Source organism: Triticum urartu, chromosome 7A, assembly GCF_056163025.1.
Source record: "Triticum urartu cultivar PI428250 chromosome 7A, HENAU_Tu73, whole genome shotgun sequence".
Classification (NCBI taxonomy): domain Eukaryota; kingdom Viridiplantae; phylum Streptophyta; class Magnoliopsida; order Poales; family Poaceae; genus Triticum; species Triticum urartu.
Genome location: NC_141879.1, coordinates 752,321,633 through 752,340,111, shown reverse-complemented (window position 1 = coordinate 752,340,111; position 18,479 = coordinate 752,321,633). Strand labels below are relative to the sequence as shown.

The 18,479-nt window shown below is 46.0% G+C and overlaps 2 protein-coding genes across 2 annotated transcripts; one reads left to right on the top strand and one right to left on the bottom strand.

The window, feature by feature from the left end:
• Positions 1 to 5,294: 5,294 nt before the first annotated feature.
• LOC147962831 (uncharacterized) lies at positions 5,295 to 6,022 on the top strand. The gene is made up of 2 exons (XM_087534323.1): positions 5,295 to 5,360; positions 5,471 to 6,022. The coding sequence occupies exons 1-2, from the start codon at positions 5,295 to 5,297 to the stop codon at positions 6,020 to 6,022; spliced, it is 618 nt and encodes a 205-aa protein (XP_087390449.1).
• An 8,028-nt stretch (positions 6,023 to 14,050) lies between these two features.
• On the bottom strand, positions 14,051 to 14,809 carry LOC147962830 (uncharacterized). The gene has a single exon (XM_087534322.1). It carries the CDS (start codon positions 14,807 to 14,809, stop codon positions 14,051 to 14,053), a length of 759 nt encoding a protein of 252 aa, XP_087390448.1.
• Between the last annotated feature and the right edge of the window lie 3,670 nt (positions 14,810 to 18,479).

The following is an 18,479-nucleotide window of genomic DNA, read 5'->3' as shown; positions in this document are numbered from 1 at the left end:
AAAAATTCACAATGGAATAGTACTCATAGGGAACAAATTACCTGAAATGAACCCCAATATGCGATATGATTCTACAAAGCAACCAGAAATGAGCAATAAAAGTACCGAATTTGTACTAAATAAACATGTGTGATAGGGAGGGAGACAGAGAGATGCAGTTGTTGGGGAACAATACATGGTAGCTTCATCTGTTTGTTCTTTCCACAACCCTAAAGAACACAAAAGGAAGAAGAAATTTTCACCATCTAGTGCCTCCAATAAGAAAAAACAACCGGATTGAAGAAACATCAATGATCCATCGCATCTCGATATATGTGTCAGCAGTAGTTGAGTTAGAAATGAGTTTGGGGGAGAGAGACTGACCGGACTTGTTGCCGCAGAGGACGTCGCTGGGGATGGAAAAGAGATTCCTACCATGAAAACCACACACAAATCAGAGCATCAAACCAATGCAAGTTAACTAAAAAATAACGTTCATATATGAGAAAATTGAGAGGAAGGAGAGCACCCACCTCTCGCGCAAGTGATTTTGGAGGACAGCGGTGGCGTCATGTACAGCTCAACTTGTCGACGCCTGAGTTAGTCTTGGGCCATCATAACCTGCGACGGCGGGGATTGCAGGGCTCCGTGAGCGGTAGAGAGAAAGGAAACGATCACGAGGCCTGGAGCCGGAAGCAGTGAGCAGCTCTTCGATGGCGACAACGCGTGAAGGCATCGTCGGCGGCAGCGCAGTATATATTGGAGAGAGAGAAGATGAGAAGAACCGGTGGGATTTTTTTAGGGAATGAATCATTGGTGCTGAAACGGAATCAGTGCTGCCATTAATTGGATCAATCACCCACCCACGTTCCGAGGCATGCAAAAATTACACTACCACATGCGTTGGTCTGGTTGCCTACCTCCTTGAATTAATGCCAAAAGCTAATTAAGGAGACGCACTTTCCAGGAATTTAACACGAGGAGTTTCTGAGATGCTAGAATCACTGCATGCACGTATTGATTGTGATTTATCGAGCATGCTTCTTAAGAATGGTAGATACGATGAGAAGTTGTGAACCCTGTTGTTTTCCTTTAATAACACTTTTTGTCAGCCTTGTAATTGTACCCATAAACTGTTAGTCTTTTTGTTGGCTTATTTTTTGTTCTGGTCAGCACATACGCCAACGGCTTTGCCCTCGGCATAGTCCTCGGCCAGGAGCTACTAGGAGCTGCCACATGGCAGGACTATGACTACTGCAAAGTTGTAGGCATATGTTTGTATCTATGACTACAGCTTACGGCTTTGTCGAGGTTTAGGGTCTGTTTGGTTGGAGACTAGTGTGGCCAAGCCAAAATGTGGCTAGCCACACAAGTGTGGCAAGCCACACAAATGTGGCTAAAAAATTGGACGCCAAACTTTAGCAAAAGTTGGCATAAAAATTGTCACTTTGACAAGTGGGCCATAGGGGCAATAAAGTGTGGCAAGCCAAAATGTGGCAAAAACTAAACACATGCTTAGCAAATTGTGGCTGCCAAATTTTGGCTTCGCAAACTGTGGCTGGGAACCAAAGAGCCCCTTAGTCCTCGGCTAGTTAGTACTAGGAGTTGCCACATGGCGGGACTATGCTGACGACTTTGCCGTAGGCTTATATGCAAACCTATGCCACTGGCCTTGCCATAGGCATAATCCTGCCACGTGGCAGCTCCTGGTTGGCCAAACTAGTCAGATGCCGTCTCGTTCTTTTTTTTTGCTGACAGTGAAACTATGCCGACGGCTATGCGAAGCTGTAAGATGGATTAATGTTGTCCTTTTAGCGTTTTGCTCTGGTGTGTGAGCTGGCTTGTAATGATACTTAAGTAGTAGCCTTAGCATGTGTTCAAGTCGAGCAAGGTAGTCTGTTACTATAAACCTGGTTTCTTTATATGAAATCTGAGGAGGGAAGCTTCTCATTTGCTAAAAAAAACATAACAATTTGTATGCTACTTTAATTAATTAGTAGGGCGGCCTTGATCCATCCCCAAGTCTTTGCACAGCTAATTAATGGTCTGCCTGTTGTTGAGAGCTGGCTGATAGCTCGGGTCGACACACGGTCTGGGATGAGCGTTATTCGAACAAAGGTGAGGCCGCCCGTGCCTATATTCAGCTCAATCGATGGAGTACACGTGCATGGCAGATTCTCGATGGAATGCCGCAGCGGATGGTTCCCCTCTCAATTTAACCCCTCTCATTCGTCTCCACGCATGCTCAGTCTAACAGTTCTCTGTTTCGTTTCAGTAGCAAGAATTTCAACTATGACCGAATGCATATGCACGGTGTGTTGTTCAAGAGCAACAACAACTGAAATTTGCAGCTAAAAGACGTACAATGTCGCGATGCAAGTCGATGTCCGAGTGGCCATCCGTGAGACATGATGTTTACTATGCATCTCCGCCCCATTTTAATTGTTCATAGCTGTTGTTAACTATGCTTGTTCAGTTGTACATTAAGACATGATGGTCTTCTGTCCCTAGTACTTGTGTTACCTGTAGCCCCCCGATTTAGCTCCTACGCTATTACTCCCTCTGTTCATAAATATTTATCATTTTAGAGATTTTAAATAGACTACCACATACGGATGTATATAAACATATTTTAAAGTGTAGATTCACTCATTTTTCTCCGTATGTAGTCACTTGTTGAAATCTCTAAAAAGACAAATATTTAGGAACGAAAGGAGTATTTTCTAGTAGCTCCTATCGTTGGTTAGGACTTAGGAACTCATCTAGCTAAAACAAGATATCCTACCCTTCCTGCTGCTACATATATTTTTCTCATCCCGTCATGCGTCCTCCTTCACGCCGCCTCATATATTTTTCTCAGGCTCCCAATGCGGCCGCCGGTGTTGTTCGTGCTCCGTCCTTTCATCCGGCTTGGATCCAGTTGAGGCGGACACAGCTGGATTTGAAACGGTGAATGCCAAAAATGCCCCTCACGCATGAAAATACTACCCAATTCTGGTGTCGTATTGCTGCATCTGGGCCGTCGAATCATAAAATTAAACCGCTAAAATTGAATTGATGTACTGTAAAAGGTCAGTTTTTTTTACATCCCGACTCAGCTTTCAGGGATGGTCCATCAGTCTTCTCATCGCCGCAATATGATTGGGTATCAGCATCATTGTTTTCTTCAAGTACATTTGATTTCTGGGATTGCGTTGAAGCCTTGTCTTGTCCTGCCACCAGCTGGTGTTGCTCCATTTGATGTCTGAATTGAGGATCATCATAAGGCAAAGGCCTACGAGTGAGCGAACAGCGCAACGGTTTGGCTGGCTGGCCGGTTTTAAATATTCCCTTCTCATACCGGGCCGCCATGCTAGTTTTTCTTTCCTTGTATGAGAAGGGAAGTTATCGAGCTAGGGCGGCCCTGCTAGTTGTAACTTGTACTAGTTGTAACCTGTACGCTGCCATTCTCGATCGATCCATCCACGAAATGATCGATAACGTGTAGAATCATATAGACTCGGCAAGTAGGATTTAGTGGTATTTCACCAATCATGTCATACAAATAAATAGCTTCCAAAATAAACCAATGTGTGGCCTCTTCGTGTCCCTAGTTCGGAATTACTTGTGGCTCAAATAGATGTATCTACACAAGTAATACACAAGGTCTTAGATTCCATGCATTTTAAGTTATCGAGTTAGCTTGGGGTTACATATTCCACGAAAGTTCAACCTTATGCATAATAAGATGACTGCGCCTCCCGTCGGCGCCGCCGCGGATCGGTTTTGTCTTCTGTGGCCTTAGGGCCATGGAGGCGTGGTGAATCTGAGCCCTCGACAGCTGGAGAGCTACTGCTCCATTTTTAGGTGTTTTTTGGTGTCTATTTAGGATATGTGGTGTGCTCAGCCAGACGAGACGGTGACAGCTGGAGAGCTATTGCTCCATTTTTAGGTGATTTTTGGTGTCTATTCTGGTGGTGCGTCTAGTGCTATCAGAGGCGTGTGTAGATGTGTCTCCGACATATCTCACATGATTCTCTTTGGTGGATCCACTAGGATCCGAAATTCGTTCATCTGTGTTCATGTGTCTTCAGATTGGATCCTTCTGATCTATGCTTCTCTGCATTGGCGGTGGTTGCTGTTATGGTTCGCTGGTCATATTGGGCCTTAGCATGACAATTTCGTGACTGTCAACTACAACAAGGTTTGCTCGGCTTCAGTGAGGGAGGGGCAATGACAGCGACGCACCTTCTTCTCGCTCCAGTGCTTGTAGTCTTCGGTAGGTGGTCTACTGGTCTGGTTGTAATTATTACTTCTGGTTTGCATTGTCTTGACACATGAGGACTATACCAGAAGTTTTTTTCCTAAAAAAAAAAGCTTGACTGGTCAGATTTTTCTGAACATATTTTAAAGTTTTCAGTGTTAATTATTTCAGCGGTATGATGTCTCCCTTTTTTTCTGTGTTCGTTAACTACACCAAGCTCTCGGATATGCTCATAGGGGTGTGCATGTACCCATCTGTAGGGCAGAATGTGTTTACTTATCAGAGCAAACATTAGTTCAAGCAGTAAGTTAGTAAAAAAAAATAGAGCGATTGGATGTTTTCTCGCAAAACAAAAATCGACGTGTTTTCTGTTATTTTGCTCATCTGATGACAGGATCTGTGGATCCAGCCCATACCCTGTTTCAGACGTGTCCGGCGCATTGCCGCCTCCACAGACTTCCAAGCGCAATTGGCCGTAGTTCGTGGCCGTACGTCCCTAGGATTAACCATGTCTTGCATCGTGTACTTACGTCCCTAGGATTATCTTTCGTTTCCTAGTCCAACTCAAAACGATTCACCTTTTCCTTCTTTACTTGTGCGCTTCCATATAATAATGTCGGAGGGCTGCACGTCGCTGAACCGCCCGTAGCGCCATGGCAACATGGAAACACAAACGAAAGCAGCATACGTGCGGCGCTACCGAAGATCGTGGCCATGTCCTGCTCCCGACCCATGTCCTGCTCGAGATTGTGGCACGCTCCGACCCTTTCACCATCGTCCGTTGTGCGGCTGCCTGTAAGCACCTTCATCGTGATATCCTAAGCCCGCCGTTCATCCATCGAATCACCAAGCAAGCTGCTCCCTACATCCTGGCCGATATCAACACCTATGCCCACGAACTCCTCGCCCTGGTTCACCCGGCTACACCTGCCACCGTGTCCTTCTGCCACAACCACCTCTCCCCTTTCATTAGCCGCAATGCTGACGCAGACTTCCTCGACGTGGCCTCGTCGTCCTCCGCTGCCTCTGCATCCAGTCCAAGCGATGTTCTCACCTATGTGTGTACGACCCCATGACGGGCCGCCGCAGTTTCCTCTACAGGCCGTGGGATATCAATGGCAACCATTACTCCGTCCGGGTATACGTCCTGCTCACCCCCACCGATGGCATCGATGACACCTTCATGCTGCTCGTTGCCGATCTCAGCCGACATAGCATCCAAGTACCTGGCTATATGAATCTCATGAGAGCCACCTCGATTTTCGATGGCCATGGGTCAATACTCGTAACAACCCTTCCATCCTTCGCGGCGGCATGATACATTGGCTAGCGTTCCAGAGCGACCAAATCCTCACCTACAATGTGGTCACGAGGACGGCAGGACTTATGAAGCTCCCACCCACCAACCACAACGCAAACCATCTATATTTGGCAACATCGCCGGATGGGAACCTACTAAAGCTGCTTTCTATAGATGGGTTCATGATCTCTATAAGGCTGCAGCTCGCAATTGTCCCAGGAGGTGCTTGCCATGAGGGTGGTGGTTGGGCTCGGGAAACTATGATTAACATCGAGGATAAGCTACTGTCGTTGTACCCAAAAATCGGCAGTGATATACTAGTTGAGTTTCAGGGGTCTGGGAAGAGGACTGGTGACGTGGTTATGCTAATGCTATCTAATGGAGGGTGTGTAGTGCTTGATTTGTTAACAAAGGATATGCATAAACAAGAGAGGGCCTCCTTATTGTTGGAGATCGATCTACAAACTCACCTACAAACCATGAAAGTTTTTCCAAGCTAGCTAGCCAAGTGACCATTAGGTACTTGTGTCCATTTTCGTGTTTTGTGTGAACGTGTTTCTGTTCTTTTTATATCGCCCTTGAAATTTAGATTTGTATCCATTTTTATCAATGTACATATACCGGATAAATGTTGCTGAGTCAAGTACTCTCTTGAGGACGTGACCAATGTTTGGATTCAAACATCCATTGGAGGATTGAAGAATAAATACAATAAAAGTTTGTTGAATGGGTGATTACTAAAAGATGAATTTTATGCACCAAATCAACAATTTATTTTTTAAACAGAGGCAAAAGATTTGCCTCATCAATTAAGAAGAAGACTAGAGTTCACATGAGTTACAACACTCACCAAGCATACAACATAGATTACTCTTGTGAGGTCGGTGCCCAGAAGAGACGTACCAGCTAGTACGTCTCAACATAGATTACTCTTTTTTGCGCTCATGATTATCCAGTGTGCCACCTTCGCATTGATGGCGCTCAGAAGAACTGAGGTCGGTGCACTTTTTTGATGCGAAATACGAGAGCATTTCTTTCACCACAAACAACCCAAGAGATTAACATTACAATCGAAGCTATGGCACACCTGTTAGGGTTGTTTTAGTCAACAAGACTAATCCACCAATCCTTTGTGGAGCTGAGTAGAGCCCAAGACGATGTATCGATGCAGTCCAGCTTAAGCCATGCTTTGAGCATGTCCCAGAGTCTAGATCTGAACAAACTCATGAATAGTAGATGATCAACAGTTTCACTCTAAGGGGGCAAAGTCCACAAACAACAAAGAGCACAATCAATCGAATTAATAATGAAACGTCGCCTCAATTGACTGACCGCAAGATGCATGCACACATATCATGACGGCTACGACGACGCAGGCATCCGGCGTCGGCTCGACGATCGGCGGCAGGCCGGGGGACGGGGAAACGAATGGAACGGAGGACCCCAGATATGCCCGCGGCTGCTGGCTCTCTTCAATGTGGTGGTAGTGGTCGTGATGAGGATGATGGTGGTGGTAGTTGCCGTGCGACATCTCCAGCATCGAGACGTGATGGTGGTGGCTGTGAGTCATCGCCGGCATCGAGACATGGTAGTGGCCGTGCGCCATCTAGTAGGCGGTGAAGAAATCGATGGATGCATCCCCATGTCGATCGCCCGCTGGTTCATAGAAAGTAGGGCGGATTGGCTCTAGTTCGATCGCTCATAAGTAATTCCCTTTGGCGTTGGGACACTATTTATAGACGGTGTCGGTCTGCACGGTCGACCTGAATTCCAAAAGCTAAACGTTTGCAAACGGTGCGCCGGCTGAGCGTTCGGCCGGTCGCCACGCTCAAGTCGCTACGCAGTGCTGGCCCAGTCCTGGCCCACCACCCACAAAGCTAAGTCTATCCCCACCGCTTTCATCTTATCCCCTCGCATATTCTGGAGACCACAGCAGGCGTCTCGTCCTTCAATCCCCCTTGCTCAATTTCTCTCCCCTCTCTTCGTGTGCTCTCTCTTCAAGAATCCACACCCAATCCTCATGAAATTGAGTTCGTTTTTGTTGCCTTATCTGTTTCCCGCGGTTTTTTCCACCATAGATCCATGAGGGGGTGAGCTTGTTCGTGTTTTTTGCTTTTCTGTCTCATGTCCTGCGCAATACGCCATGGATCCATGAGGTTGAGCTCAAGTACATGCTGCTCACACACACGCTCGGCTCCTTGGAGCTGCGAGCAAGGGGCCCGACGATTGGGCTGCAAGCTCGCGCACCCCGCTATGTCACCATGGTGCGTGACGACGGCGACCGGTTCCTGCTCAGGCAGTGATGCTGGAACCGGCGGACTAGGGAGCTGCAACCGACACATGACGATGCTGGAACCAGTGTCCCCTGATGCTGGAACCGCACGCGTCCTGGACAGGTGACACATTTTTTGCTAGAACCAGCCTTTATTTTTGCTGGAACCGTCTTTTTTTTTTGCTACAATGGGCACTAGTCTTTTTTTTGCTTGAGGCTATTTTGTTGGAACCAGCATTACTTTTTGCTGAAACTGGCTAATTCATTTGCTACAATTGGCTTATCGCTTTTTGCTGCTGAGATTTTTGCTGGAACCACCATCAAGTTTTGTTAGAACCGGCAAATCTATTTGCTTCAACCGAGTACCAGAGGTTTTTGTTGCATTCGATTTTTGCTGGAAATAGCATCAATTTTTGCTGGAACCAGCTAATCTTTTTGTTTCAACCGTGCATTGGAAGTTTTTGTTGCTTTTTAGATTTGTTTTTGCTGGACATGGCGGTTGCGGTGCAAGTCAATGACGGCGGCGAGCCGGAGACGGAGACGCCGGAGATGCTGCAACCATGGTGACCACAAGCTGGAACCTGTCCGCGTTCGAGTTGTAACCATGGCGAGCCGAGACAGCCGAGCCAAGCGCAATGACGCGAGCGCCGGCGAACACGGGTGGGCGGGCGTGGTGGCACAGGTGACCAGCAAGCACGAGATGCTGAGGACAAGTGTGGGCGGCCGGCGAGCATGCAGATTCTGGCCGGCGAGTGCGTGGATTCTGGTCGCTATCTTTTTTCAGCGTGGTTGACTTTTTAGAGAGGAAAAGTTGTATCATACGGTTAAAAAAGTCTGTATCGTACGCTCGGCAGCGCACCGGCCAAAATTTCGGCCGGCGCGCCGGCGCCTATCACTGGCCATTCCAAAAGTGTACCTGGATTTGTAGGTACACCGGGAGTACGTGGCAAGAGACGTACTAGCTAGTACAGCACATTTCATTCGTGCGTGCATAGGATGCATGCGAGGCAACGTACATGAAGATCGTACAGAGAACCTACATGTCCCAATAGCGAAAGAGACAACGGGATAGGGAAAGATAGATGTGGGATGTGCATGAAGATCGTAAAGGTACATATATTTGACACCATTGATGTTGAACCATTGAAATATTTATGTCCCACGTTTTTTTTTTCGAAAATGGGTTTTACCCTAGTCTCTGCATCAGAAAGATGCATACGGCTCATATTATTAATAAAAAATCCAGCAACAAGTCTCCAAGTCTCGAAGTATGAAATAAACAAACACTCATAAGAGCCAAACAGAAAGCCACAACCGGCTGGCAAATAAAATAGGAGCACTACATGCCTATCCTATCACATGACCGCCATCCAAATCGGTTAAAAATATTCCGAATTACCATGTCCCATCAGGTAGACACAGTAGCCAAACGCCCCCGGCCTCCGTCGGAGTGAGTAGCGACCACATACGGATCAACGCTGTAGCCCTAAAGATAACCTGCAAAAAGTGAATGTTCGTTGATCTATTAAAAACCAAATCATTTCTGCAGTTCTAGACTGTCCATAATAAGGCACAAACGCCAACATGAATGTGCCTCGCTATATTGAGTCAACCCCATCAAGCCACGTTCCAAATAACATGTTGATGAAAGTGGGCGGATTAATATTAAAAGCAATATGAATCGAACGCTAAAGAAACTTAGCCAGCGGACAATCTAGAAAGAGGTGTTTGATAGTTTCGTTACGGTCACAAAAACTACACCTAGCAGAACCCACCCAATTGCGTTTTGCCAGATTATCCTTTGTCAAAATAATTTGTTTATGCACGAACCACATAAACACTTTGATTCGCAAAGGTACCTTTACTTTCCAAACGTGCTTCGAGGAGGGAATGACACTAGAGTTTATGACATCCAAATACATGGATTTGACCGAGAACACGCCGTCCTTAGTTAGTTTCCAATACAAATGATCTGGCTGCTGAGATAGCTGGACATCCATCAAACGTCTTACAAGATGAAGTCAGGCCTCCCAACGATTTCCAACTAGCGTCCTCCGAAAACTAATATTGAGGGGAGTGGATTGTAGAACATTTGCAACGTAAGCTTCTTGACGTTGAACAATGTTGTACAGAGTAGGATATTGAAGTGCAAGGGGCGTCTCCCCAAGCCACGTATCCTCCCAGAACCTCGTATTAGCTCCATTTCCGACTAAAACTTTGTCCTATTGAAAAAGAGTGGCTTGACTCTCATCAATCATTTTCAAAATGGTGAGTCAGTCGGTCTCACTATCACCTGGGCCAAGGTTTTAGACTGAAGATACTTATTTCGCAAAATCTGAGCCCAAGTAGCCTGCGTCTCGGACGAAAGTTTAAATAGCCACTTGCTAAGGAGACATCTGTTCTTGACTTTCAGATTTTCAATGCCTAGACACCCTTGGTCCTTCGGCCTACAGATTATATCTATTTTGCAAGCCTATACTTTCGTTTAAATTCATCATTCTGCCAAAAGAATCGAGATCGATAGAAGTCTAGCCTCTTCCTGACCCTCACCGGGACCTCGAAAAAGGATAGGAGAAACATAGGCATACCGGTGAGGACTGGATTAATCAAAATTAATCGGCCTCCATGTGACATGAGCTCCAACAGCTCAGTTTCTTCTCAAAACGATCCTCGATGCATTTCCACTCTGTTAGTCAGCTTACGATGATGGATGGGTATACCTAAGTACGTGAACAGTAACGAACCCAAATCGCATATGAACAATTGTTTATACGCCTCCTGGTCATCATTAGCTCTTCCAAAACAAAACAATTCGCTCTTGTGGAAGTTAATTTTGAGCCCGGACAATTGTTCAAATAAGCACAACACCAACTTCATGTTTCTCGCTTTCGCCAAGTCGTGCTCCATAAAGATGATATTATCATCAGCATACTGTAAGATGGATATACCGCCATCAACTAGGTGCGGAACCAGGCCACCTACCAGCCCTGCATCCTTAGCCCGTCCTATTAAAATAGTTAGCATATCAACCACTATGTTGAATAGGATCGGTGACATGGCATCTCCTTGCCTTAACCCTTTGTGTGTCTGGAAATAGTGACCTATATCGTCATTCACTTTAATCCCTACACTCCCTTTTTGTGTAAAGGACTCAATCTGGTTTCTCCAGGCCGTGTCAAATCCTTTCATACGCAAAGCTTGTTGAAGGAAAGGCCATTTAACTTTATCATATGCTTTTTCAAAATCCACTTTAAAAACAACGCCATCTAGATTTTTTTAGTGAATCTCATGGAGCGTTTCATGCAAGACGATCACCCCTTCAAGGATATTTCTATCTGGCATGAAAGCAGTCTGGGACGGTTGCACAACTGAATGCCCAATCCGTGTAAGTCTGTTCGTCCCCACCTTGGTGAAGATTTTGAAACTAACATTAAGCAGACATATAGGCCTAAACTGCTCAATGCGAATAGCCTCTGTCTTCTTAGGAAGAAGAGTTATCGTTCCAAAATTCAGCTTGAACAAATGAAGCTGCCCATTAAAAAACTCATGAAACATCGGCATCAGGTCTCCCTTAATGAAGTGCCAGCATTTTTTGTAAAACTCCGCCGGAAACCCATCCGGTCCTGGAGCCTTATTGTTTTCCATTTGTGCGATGGCCTCAAACACCTCTTTCTCCGTAAAGGGAGCAGTCAAAATCTCATTCTCGTCCGTCTCAAGTTGAGGAACATCCTCATCCCTTGTCTCATCTAAAGACACAAAATTCTCTTTCGGAGGTCCAAACAACTGCTTATAATAGTTGGTAATGTAAACTTTCAGGTTTTCCTGACCAACTATCATATCTTCGTCTTGTTCTAATTGGAAAATTCTCTTCTTACGATGCTTTCCATTAGCAATCATATGAAAGAATTGAGTGTTATCCTCGCCTTGGACGATTTTACGAACCTTAGCTCTCAACGCCCATTTCAATTCCTCCTCGCGGAGAAGCTCTTTCAGCCGCAACTCGGCCTCCATTTTAGTCTCCAGCTCACTGGTATCTAAGATAGAAGTTTCAGCTTTTACTTCAAGGGTCTGAATAAGCAGGATGAGTCGCTCCTTCTCCGCCTTATATATCCCATGCGTATGCTTAGCCCATCCACGAAGGCACCTTCGAAGATGACGAATCTTGCATTGCCAACGCTCAGTTGGTTTATGCCCCACGTAGCAACGCACGGGCAATTTGGTAGTAAATTTATAATTTAGCAGCAGAATAAACAAAGCAGAGGAGTGATCCTATTTTCAGCCAAGCTGGATGTTCATATTTCAGTGAGCATTGGATGTTCAATATCAATATCGTTGCTCACTGTATTATCTTCTTCTTGCTCATGTCACGCAGTTGCCAATCATTTGTTTTTGAACAATAATAAAAGCATAATATACTAAATGAAAGCACTTTCCATCGCACATTAACATCCTGAACTCAACGAGCAAATCAGCAGGGATCAATCGATTCATATTTATTGAGGAAAAAAACCAATTCTCGGGATTGATTTCAACAGATTCATAACATTTTCCATATCATGTATTCTACCTGGACTGAACTCCCGGCCTCCTAAATCCTAAGATGCACACAGCCACTTATAGCTCATTACCGTACGTCTTTTTCTTCTGGCAGGTGGCAGCAGTACTACTCACAGAAAAGGCAGGATATGAGCACGGTGACCAGTCTTTGGTAGTACTTCAAATCAGTCAGTCGAGGTGATGTTCTCGACCAGGCTGCAAATAATTTCTGCATACCCGTACGTACGTATACAGAGATACTATGTTTGTTGCAAGAAGAAGAAACCAACGTGAGTAGAAGCAGGGCGAAGTCAATGTCCAATGCCACCCAATAAGGCCTTCTGATTTGGAAAACTGTTGTCTGGGTGCTTATTACTAAAATGTAGTAGACATCAGTAGAGGGAAAGAAATGGAAACGAAATCAGGATGGAGGAGGTTGGTCCTCCAACTTCAACACAACTCTTGTGTACGTCGACTCCCTTCCATACTTAACTGCCCGCGGCAAGTTTCTGCTGTATAACTCGTCAAGTTTCTGCTGCAAATATTGCTTGACTTCGTTGCTGTGGGAACCCTTGACCAACACTACCTCGAGGTTATATAATATTTCCAGACCAGAGACAAATTCGATGGTAGAGCACTGAACCGACAGTACCTCAACATGTGCTGCTATCCAAGGTAAAAAAAAATAGCCCCAACTTGTACCTGCCACAATCAATCTAAACTGAATCGGAAATGACATATGAAATACTTCCTCGCTGATTTAGTACAAAGTTTATATGGAACGGAGGGAGTATATACTACCCGAAGCTAATGACATGCACATCTCTGACCGGCGTCATCCGCACCTAGGAAATCCTGGACTCGACCGAGAAGTTGATTGGCAGCATCGAGCACCGTACCTCAGCCGCTGGTCGCCGATCGGGAGCTTCTCTTGCCATGGTGGTCACTGTAGATATAGATGGTACGATGGATTAGATATGTACGTACGTATAGATAGTTTAGATACATACTATACACTGGTCATGACGTCAATCTATTTACTTTTTATTCTTGAAAAAGAAAGGATGGGAACCCGGCCCGGACATGATATAATGCACTACATCGTGCTGGACATTCTTCGTCGGCCGACACAGTCGGCAGTGTGTGCTTCCAGCAAGGATGACTACTACTGGTACAGATTAATTTCCATGCTACACACAAAAAAATTTCCGATGCAAAAATTGAAATTAATTCCAAAAAATAGGAGGAACTATCATTTCTGAGCACGTTCAAAGGACCCCAAGAGAAGCACTGATAACAAATTGATGGTTAATTCCAAATATCCCAACAAAGATATCAAGGCCGTCCGCATGAATGAGTATATGTATATATATTAATTTCAGGAGGCACCAATTCCTTTTCACTATCACACGATAAATATAATGATATTTTGCATCAAAATATACTATCTAAGTACTCGTATGATATTCCGAAAGTATACCAAAGACAATGATTCGCATCCGTAAGAATTAACAAAAATTACATGACTTGTGCGGTTCCAAATAGAAATAAACCCTCGAGTATCCGATAGACATGCAACACTCAAAAGTAGTAACGTCTTTAAGCCCAGAAAAAGGGCTGCAATATGATTTTGTGTTCTGCCCTGCTTATTGCACTGGTTAGCATGCCAGATATGTCACGATTCATGTGCGGCAGTTTCAAGCTGCAGGCAGGTAGCTGGTTAGGAAAAGATCTTCATGGCTTGTAGCCGGGAGGACAGGTCGACTTCGAACAACAAGAAAGGATACCAATCTTGCTTGCGCATCTCCTTTGTCTCCAAGTCAAGGACAGTGAGTGGCCCTTGACGCTGCCGTTGGTTACAGCGATATGCCCATAGCAACACCGCACCGCTCTTCTCTCCCACAAACTGGAACTCAATCATTATACGGGCGGGAGAGATATGGGGATGTAGTGACAGTAGTTTCTCCTCCACATTGATCAGAGGCTCCTTTGCCCAACCATCTGACTGGTGCAGCCACAAAGATATCATGAACCTTTTAGCGGTGAGTAACCGCAGCCTCCCATCCGATGACGTCCCCAGGTGTCGACTTCTTTCTTGGCTGTTAGTGGGTGGGAGCTTCATTGTGCCTAGTCTCTTTGTGCGGATGTCATAGATGAGGATTTTGTTGTTATCGGAGAATAGCCAGTGAATGACGCCGCCATGGAGGACAACAGCCTCACGGTGGTCTTGGAATGCCTGGAATGGAAGGTGGCGGTGACCAATAGAATTCATAGGCCCCCAGATGGCGCCATCGACTTTCGACGATTTGGCCGCCTCCACCGTGATACAGCGTCCGCCGTTTTGGTAAGGACCCGCATCGACAACCAACAACATGAAGGAGCAGCCGATGCCATCCGCTGCGGTGAGCAAAACAAACGTGTAATGCCGGCTTGGGAAGAAGGCCGATGAATGGGAGAGGTAGGTGCGGTCGTCGGTCATGGGGTTGTACACGCACAAGCTAGAGTTGCGCTGAAAGACGTTGCTTCTGTTGATTTTATGGCGACGGAGGGCAATGAGGCCGCCCCGCACAGTCACTGGGCGGTAGTTCGGCCGGTCTGCCGGCTCGCAACGTTTCCCTTTTTCTTTTGCGACAAAACATCATGCCAACTTAGTCCATCAACTTCAAACTTAACTCGATCAGTCAGACCTACAAAAAAAAGGATTTAACTTTTTTACAGGAACACTAGTAGATTCGTGACAACTTAAAAAAAAATCAAGTTGATGAATCATTTCTATAATTTTCTTTGAAGACAAGATACCTTTGTTGGTGTCACGTGAAGACATGATACCTTTGTTGTATTTATTTATTTTTGAAGACAATCAAGTTTTTGCAGAGGTTCTTTGAACATTAATAGTTGGTATCACGTGAAGACAACACGAGTTTTTTTTGACGTATAAAACTTTATTTCTTAAATGATAGCGAGATCGTTTAGAACAAGTTGAGAAATAAAGTCAGGGATTGAGCTCTGCCAAACCTCCGAAGATCTACTAGAAAGGGAGAATTTGGCTATAGAATCAGCTACATCATTTGCTTCGCGTACTGATTTCGTACTGAGCGAAGTACATTCCCATCTCTTATCCTTCAAGGACGATAGCTGAGTCCTGTCCCGAATAATCTTCAATCTTAAAGGCTTGAAGTGCATTAGAGCAATCGGATTCAATCTGGAAGGAACTGCAACCGATCCTTGATGCTAGGTAAAAGCCATTACGAATGCCCCCCCGCCCCCGCCGCCCCCCCGCGTCGCCCTCTGTCGGTGTCGAAACAAGCGGATCTCGGGCAAGGGGTCCTGAACTGTGCGTCTAAGGTCGATGGTAACAGGAGACAGGGGACACGATGTTTACCCAGGTTCGGGCTCTCTTTATGGAGGTAATACCCTACTTCCTACTTGATTGATCTTGATTACCACGAGATCGTAATAGCTAAACCCTTGAAGTCTAGCCTGTATGACTATGGTAATGAGTATCTCCCCTTTCCGGAATAAGTCCTCCGGTTTATATAGGCACCGGGAGGATCTAGGGTTACACAAGGTTGGTTACAAAGAAAGGAATCTACATATCCGGTCGCCAAGCTTGCCTTCCACGCCAAGGAGAGTCCCATCCGGACACGGGTGCAGTCTTCGGTGTTCGTATCCTCACAGCCCATCAGTCCGGCCCATGGCTAACAGACCGGACGCCCGAGGACCCCTTAGTCCAGGACTCCCTCAGTAGCCCCTGAACCTGGCTTCAATGACGAGGTGTCCGGCATGCAGATTTGCCTTCGGTGCAAGGCGGGTTCCCTTCTTTCCGAACCCCAAGATTGTCTCCGGACGTGATGATTGTATCCGGACCTGTAACACACACCACACACAACCACAGAGAGAATATTCCACGGGTCCAATCCGCTGACAACTTTTTACAACGTGACATGACGCCTGCCCGGTCATAATTTCGGACCATTTTGTTCTGCCATTCCACGTTCCGAGACGCGGTTGCCATTGGCACATCATGTCGCAGCAGAGATCGTGTCCCCTTATTGCGGGATTCTCATCAATACGGGTATGGGTAACCCAACCGTGTTGTTTACACAGCCCTTGGGAATAGGCGAGTTTTGAGGCAAGTGAGGAGGCGTTTGACATTCGCGGCCTTTATAAGGGGATAAGGATTCGTCCCCATTCACCTATGCCTGCTCCTTCCTTAGCCCATCCATTCTTGAGCTCTAGCTTTCCCCGCCCGAGAAAGCACTCCAACCATGTCCGGATCCAGAGCTGGAGGCAAGTGGATGGCCTCCTCCGTTAAGAAGAGAGATATCAAGGAACTCCGAGAGGCCGGATACCTGGCCAAGGAGATCGTTCACCGACTCCCGGCCAAGGGACAAATCATCCCTACCCCCGAGCCTCATGAGAGGGTGGTGTTCCGCGGGCTGGGATTCCCTCTCCACCCGTTTGTCCGCCGACTGATGTTTTACTACGGGCTAGACTTCCACGATCTAGCCCCCAACTTTATCCTCAACATCTCGGCATTTATAGTCGTGTGCAAGGCCTTTCTCCGCATCCCACCTCACTTTGGCCTGTGGCTGAAGACCTTGTGAAGCCGAAGGTGGTGAGCGGTCAACAAGCCCAATGCCATGGCTCCTGGTGGGCAAGATGCCCAATGTCACCTGGCTCGAAGGCTCCTTTGTGGAGACGGTGAAGGGGTGGCAGTCGGGGTGGTTCTACATCACCGAGGCGCGCGATAACAATTGGGCGGCGGCCCCCGAATTCCGATCTAGAGTTCCGATGCGGCTCACCTCCTGGCAAGAGAAGGGCCTAACCTGCTGTTCTTCGAACGAGCTAACTGGGCTCCAGACGTGCGTCCAGAACATGATATCTAAGAAGATCAAACTTGTCAATGTGATCCAGCTTATGCTCATTCGCCGGATCCTTCCGTGCCAACGCCGGACCTGCTATTTGTGGGAGTTTGATCCGGCCAAGCACCAGACGCTGCTAGAGCTCTTCGGCACGACGCACGAGGACATTTGGAAAGTGCTCTTCAAGGCCAGCGAGGCACCACCGCCTACGACCAAGGATCGTGGGCTTAGCTTAAAGCGCCAGGCTAATTCAGTAAGCTCTTTCATGTTTTCAAGGTATAGACTTTACTGGCATATTTTGAGGAAGGAGTCTAACACTAGTGCAGAATCGGGCTTTAGTGCCGGTTCGTGACGGCCTTTAGTGCCGGTTGGTAAACCGGCACTAAAGAGTGGGGACTAAAGGCCCCCCCCCCCTTTAGTACCGGTTCGTCACGAACCGCCCCTAAAGTGCCACCACGTGGCACGAGCCAGGCCCGTTTGCGTGGAGGGCATTAGTACCGGTTGGTAACACCAACCGGTACTAAATGTTTGGGTGTTTTTTAAAATTTTCTTTAATTTTGTGTTTTCAATTTAATTTAGTGATTGTTTTACATTATAATGAGTTGTCAAATCATTAGGTGAAAGTGCCGCGGATTAGTTTCGACTGGATGCATTATTGGATATCTCTACTAGCTAGCTAGCTAGCTAGAGTATATGCCATATCCATATTATACTTGATCAACTATAATATATACGGATATGGCATATACTTGATCACTTAGGTAGGATCCATCCAGCTGAAACTAGTCTGCGGTTTCTTTCATTAAATGATATAATAATTAACTAGCTATCTAATCACCACCAGCACTACTAGCTTAAAGAAGAAACATTCACTTGTACCAGAAGCAAAAATATTATCGATCGAGTTCAACATGATTGTCATGATATTATAAGCGTTCATATATAACACCACAAAAGCAAATCACTTAAGTTCAGAACAAAGAACACGAACATGAAAGGACAAGTACTAATTAAGAGCAGCATCAAGAACTAGCTAAATCACTCCTGCTATAGCTACTCTCTCTCTGGTAAAATAGCATAGAACATGTATAGCTCTCCTGATTGATCGTACTGGAGCATGCCGATGAACCTGTCTCCTAATCGTGGGCTGCGCTTCTCATTGCTGCCCCCTAGTACTTCTCTGTGATCATTAACAATTTTCCTCCAATCTTTCACTATTAAGCATTCATCGCTTCTAGAAATCCTGAATGCATTCATGTGCAATGCAGGATATCTTGGCCGTAA

Coding starts and splice junctions, on each gene's coding strand:
- LOC147962831 (XM_087534323.1), top strand. CDS start 5,295: ATGACGGGCCGCCGCAGTTTCCTCTACAGGCCGTGGGATATCAATGGC. Junction 5,361..5,470: donor GCAACCATTACTCCGTCCGG/GTATACGTCCTG, acceptor GAATCTCATGAG/AGCCACCTCGATTTTCGATG.
- LOC147962830 (XM_087534322.1), bottom strand. CDS start 14,809: ATGACCGACGACCGCACCTACCTCTCCCATTCATCGGCCTTCTTCCCA.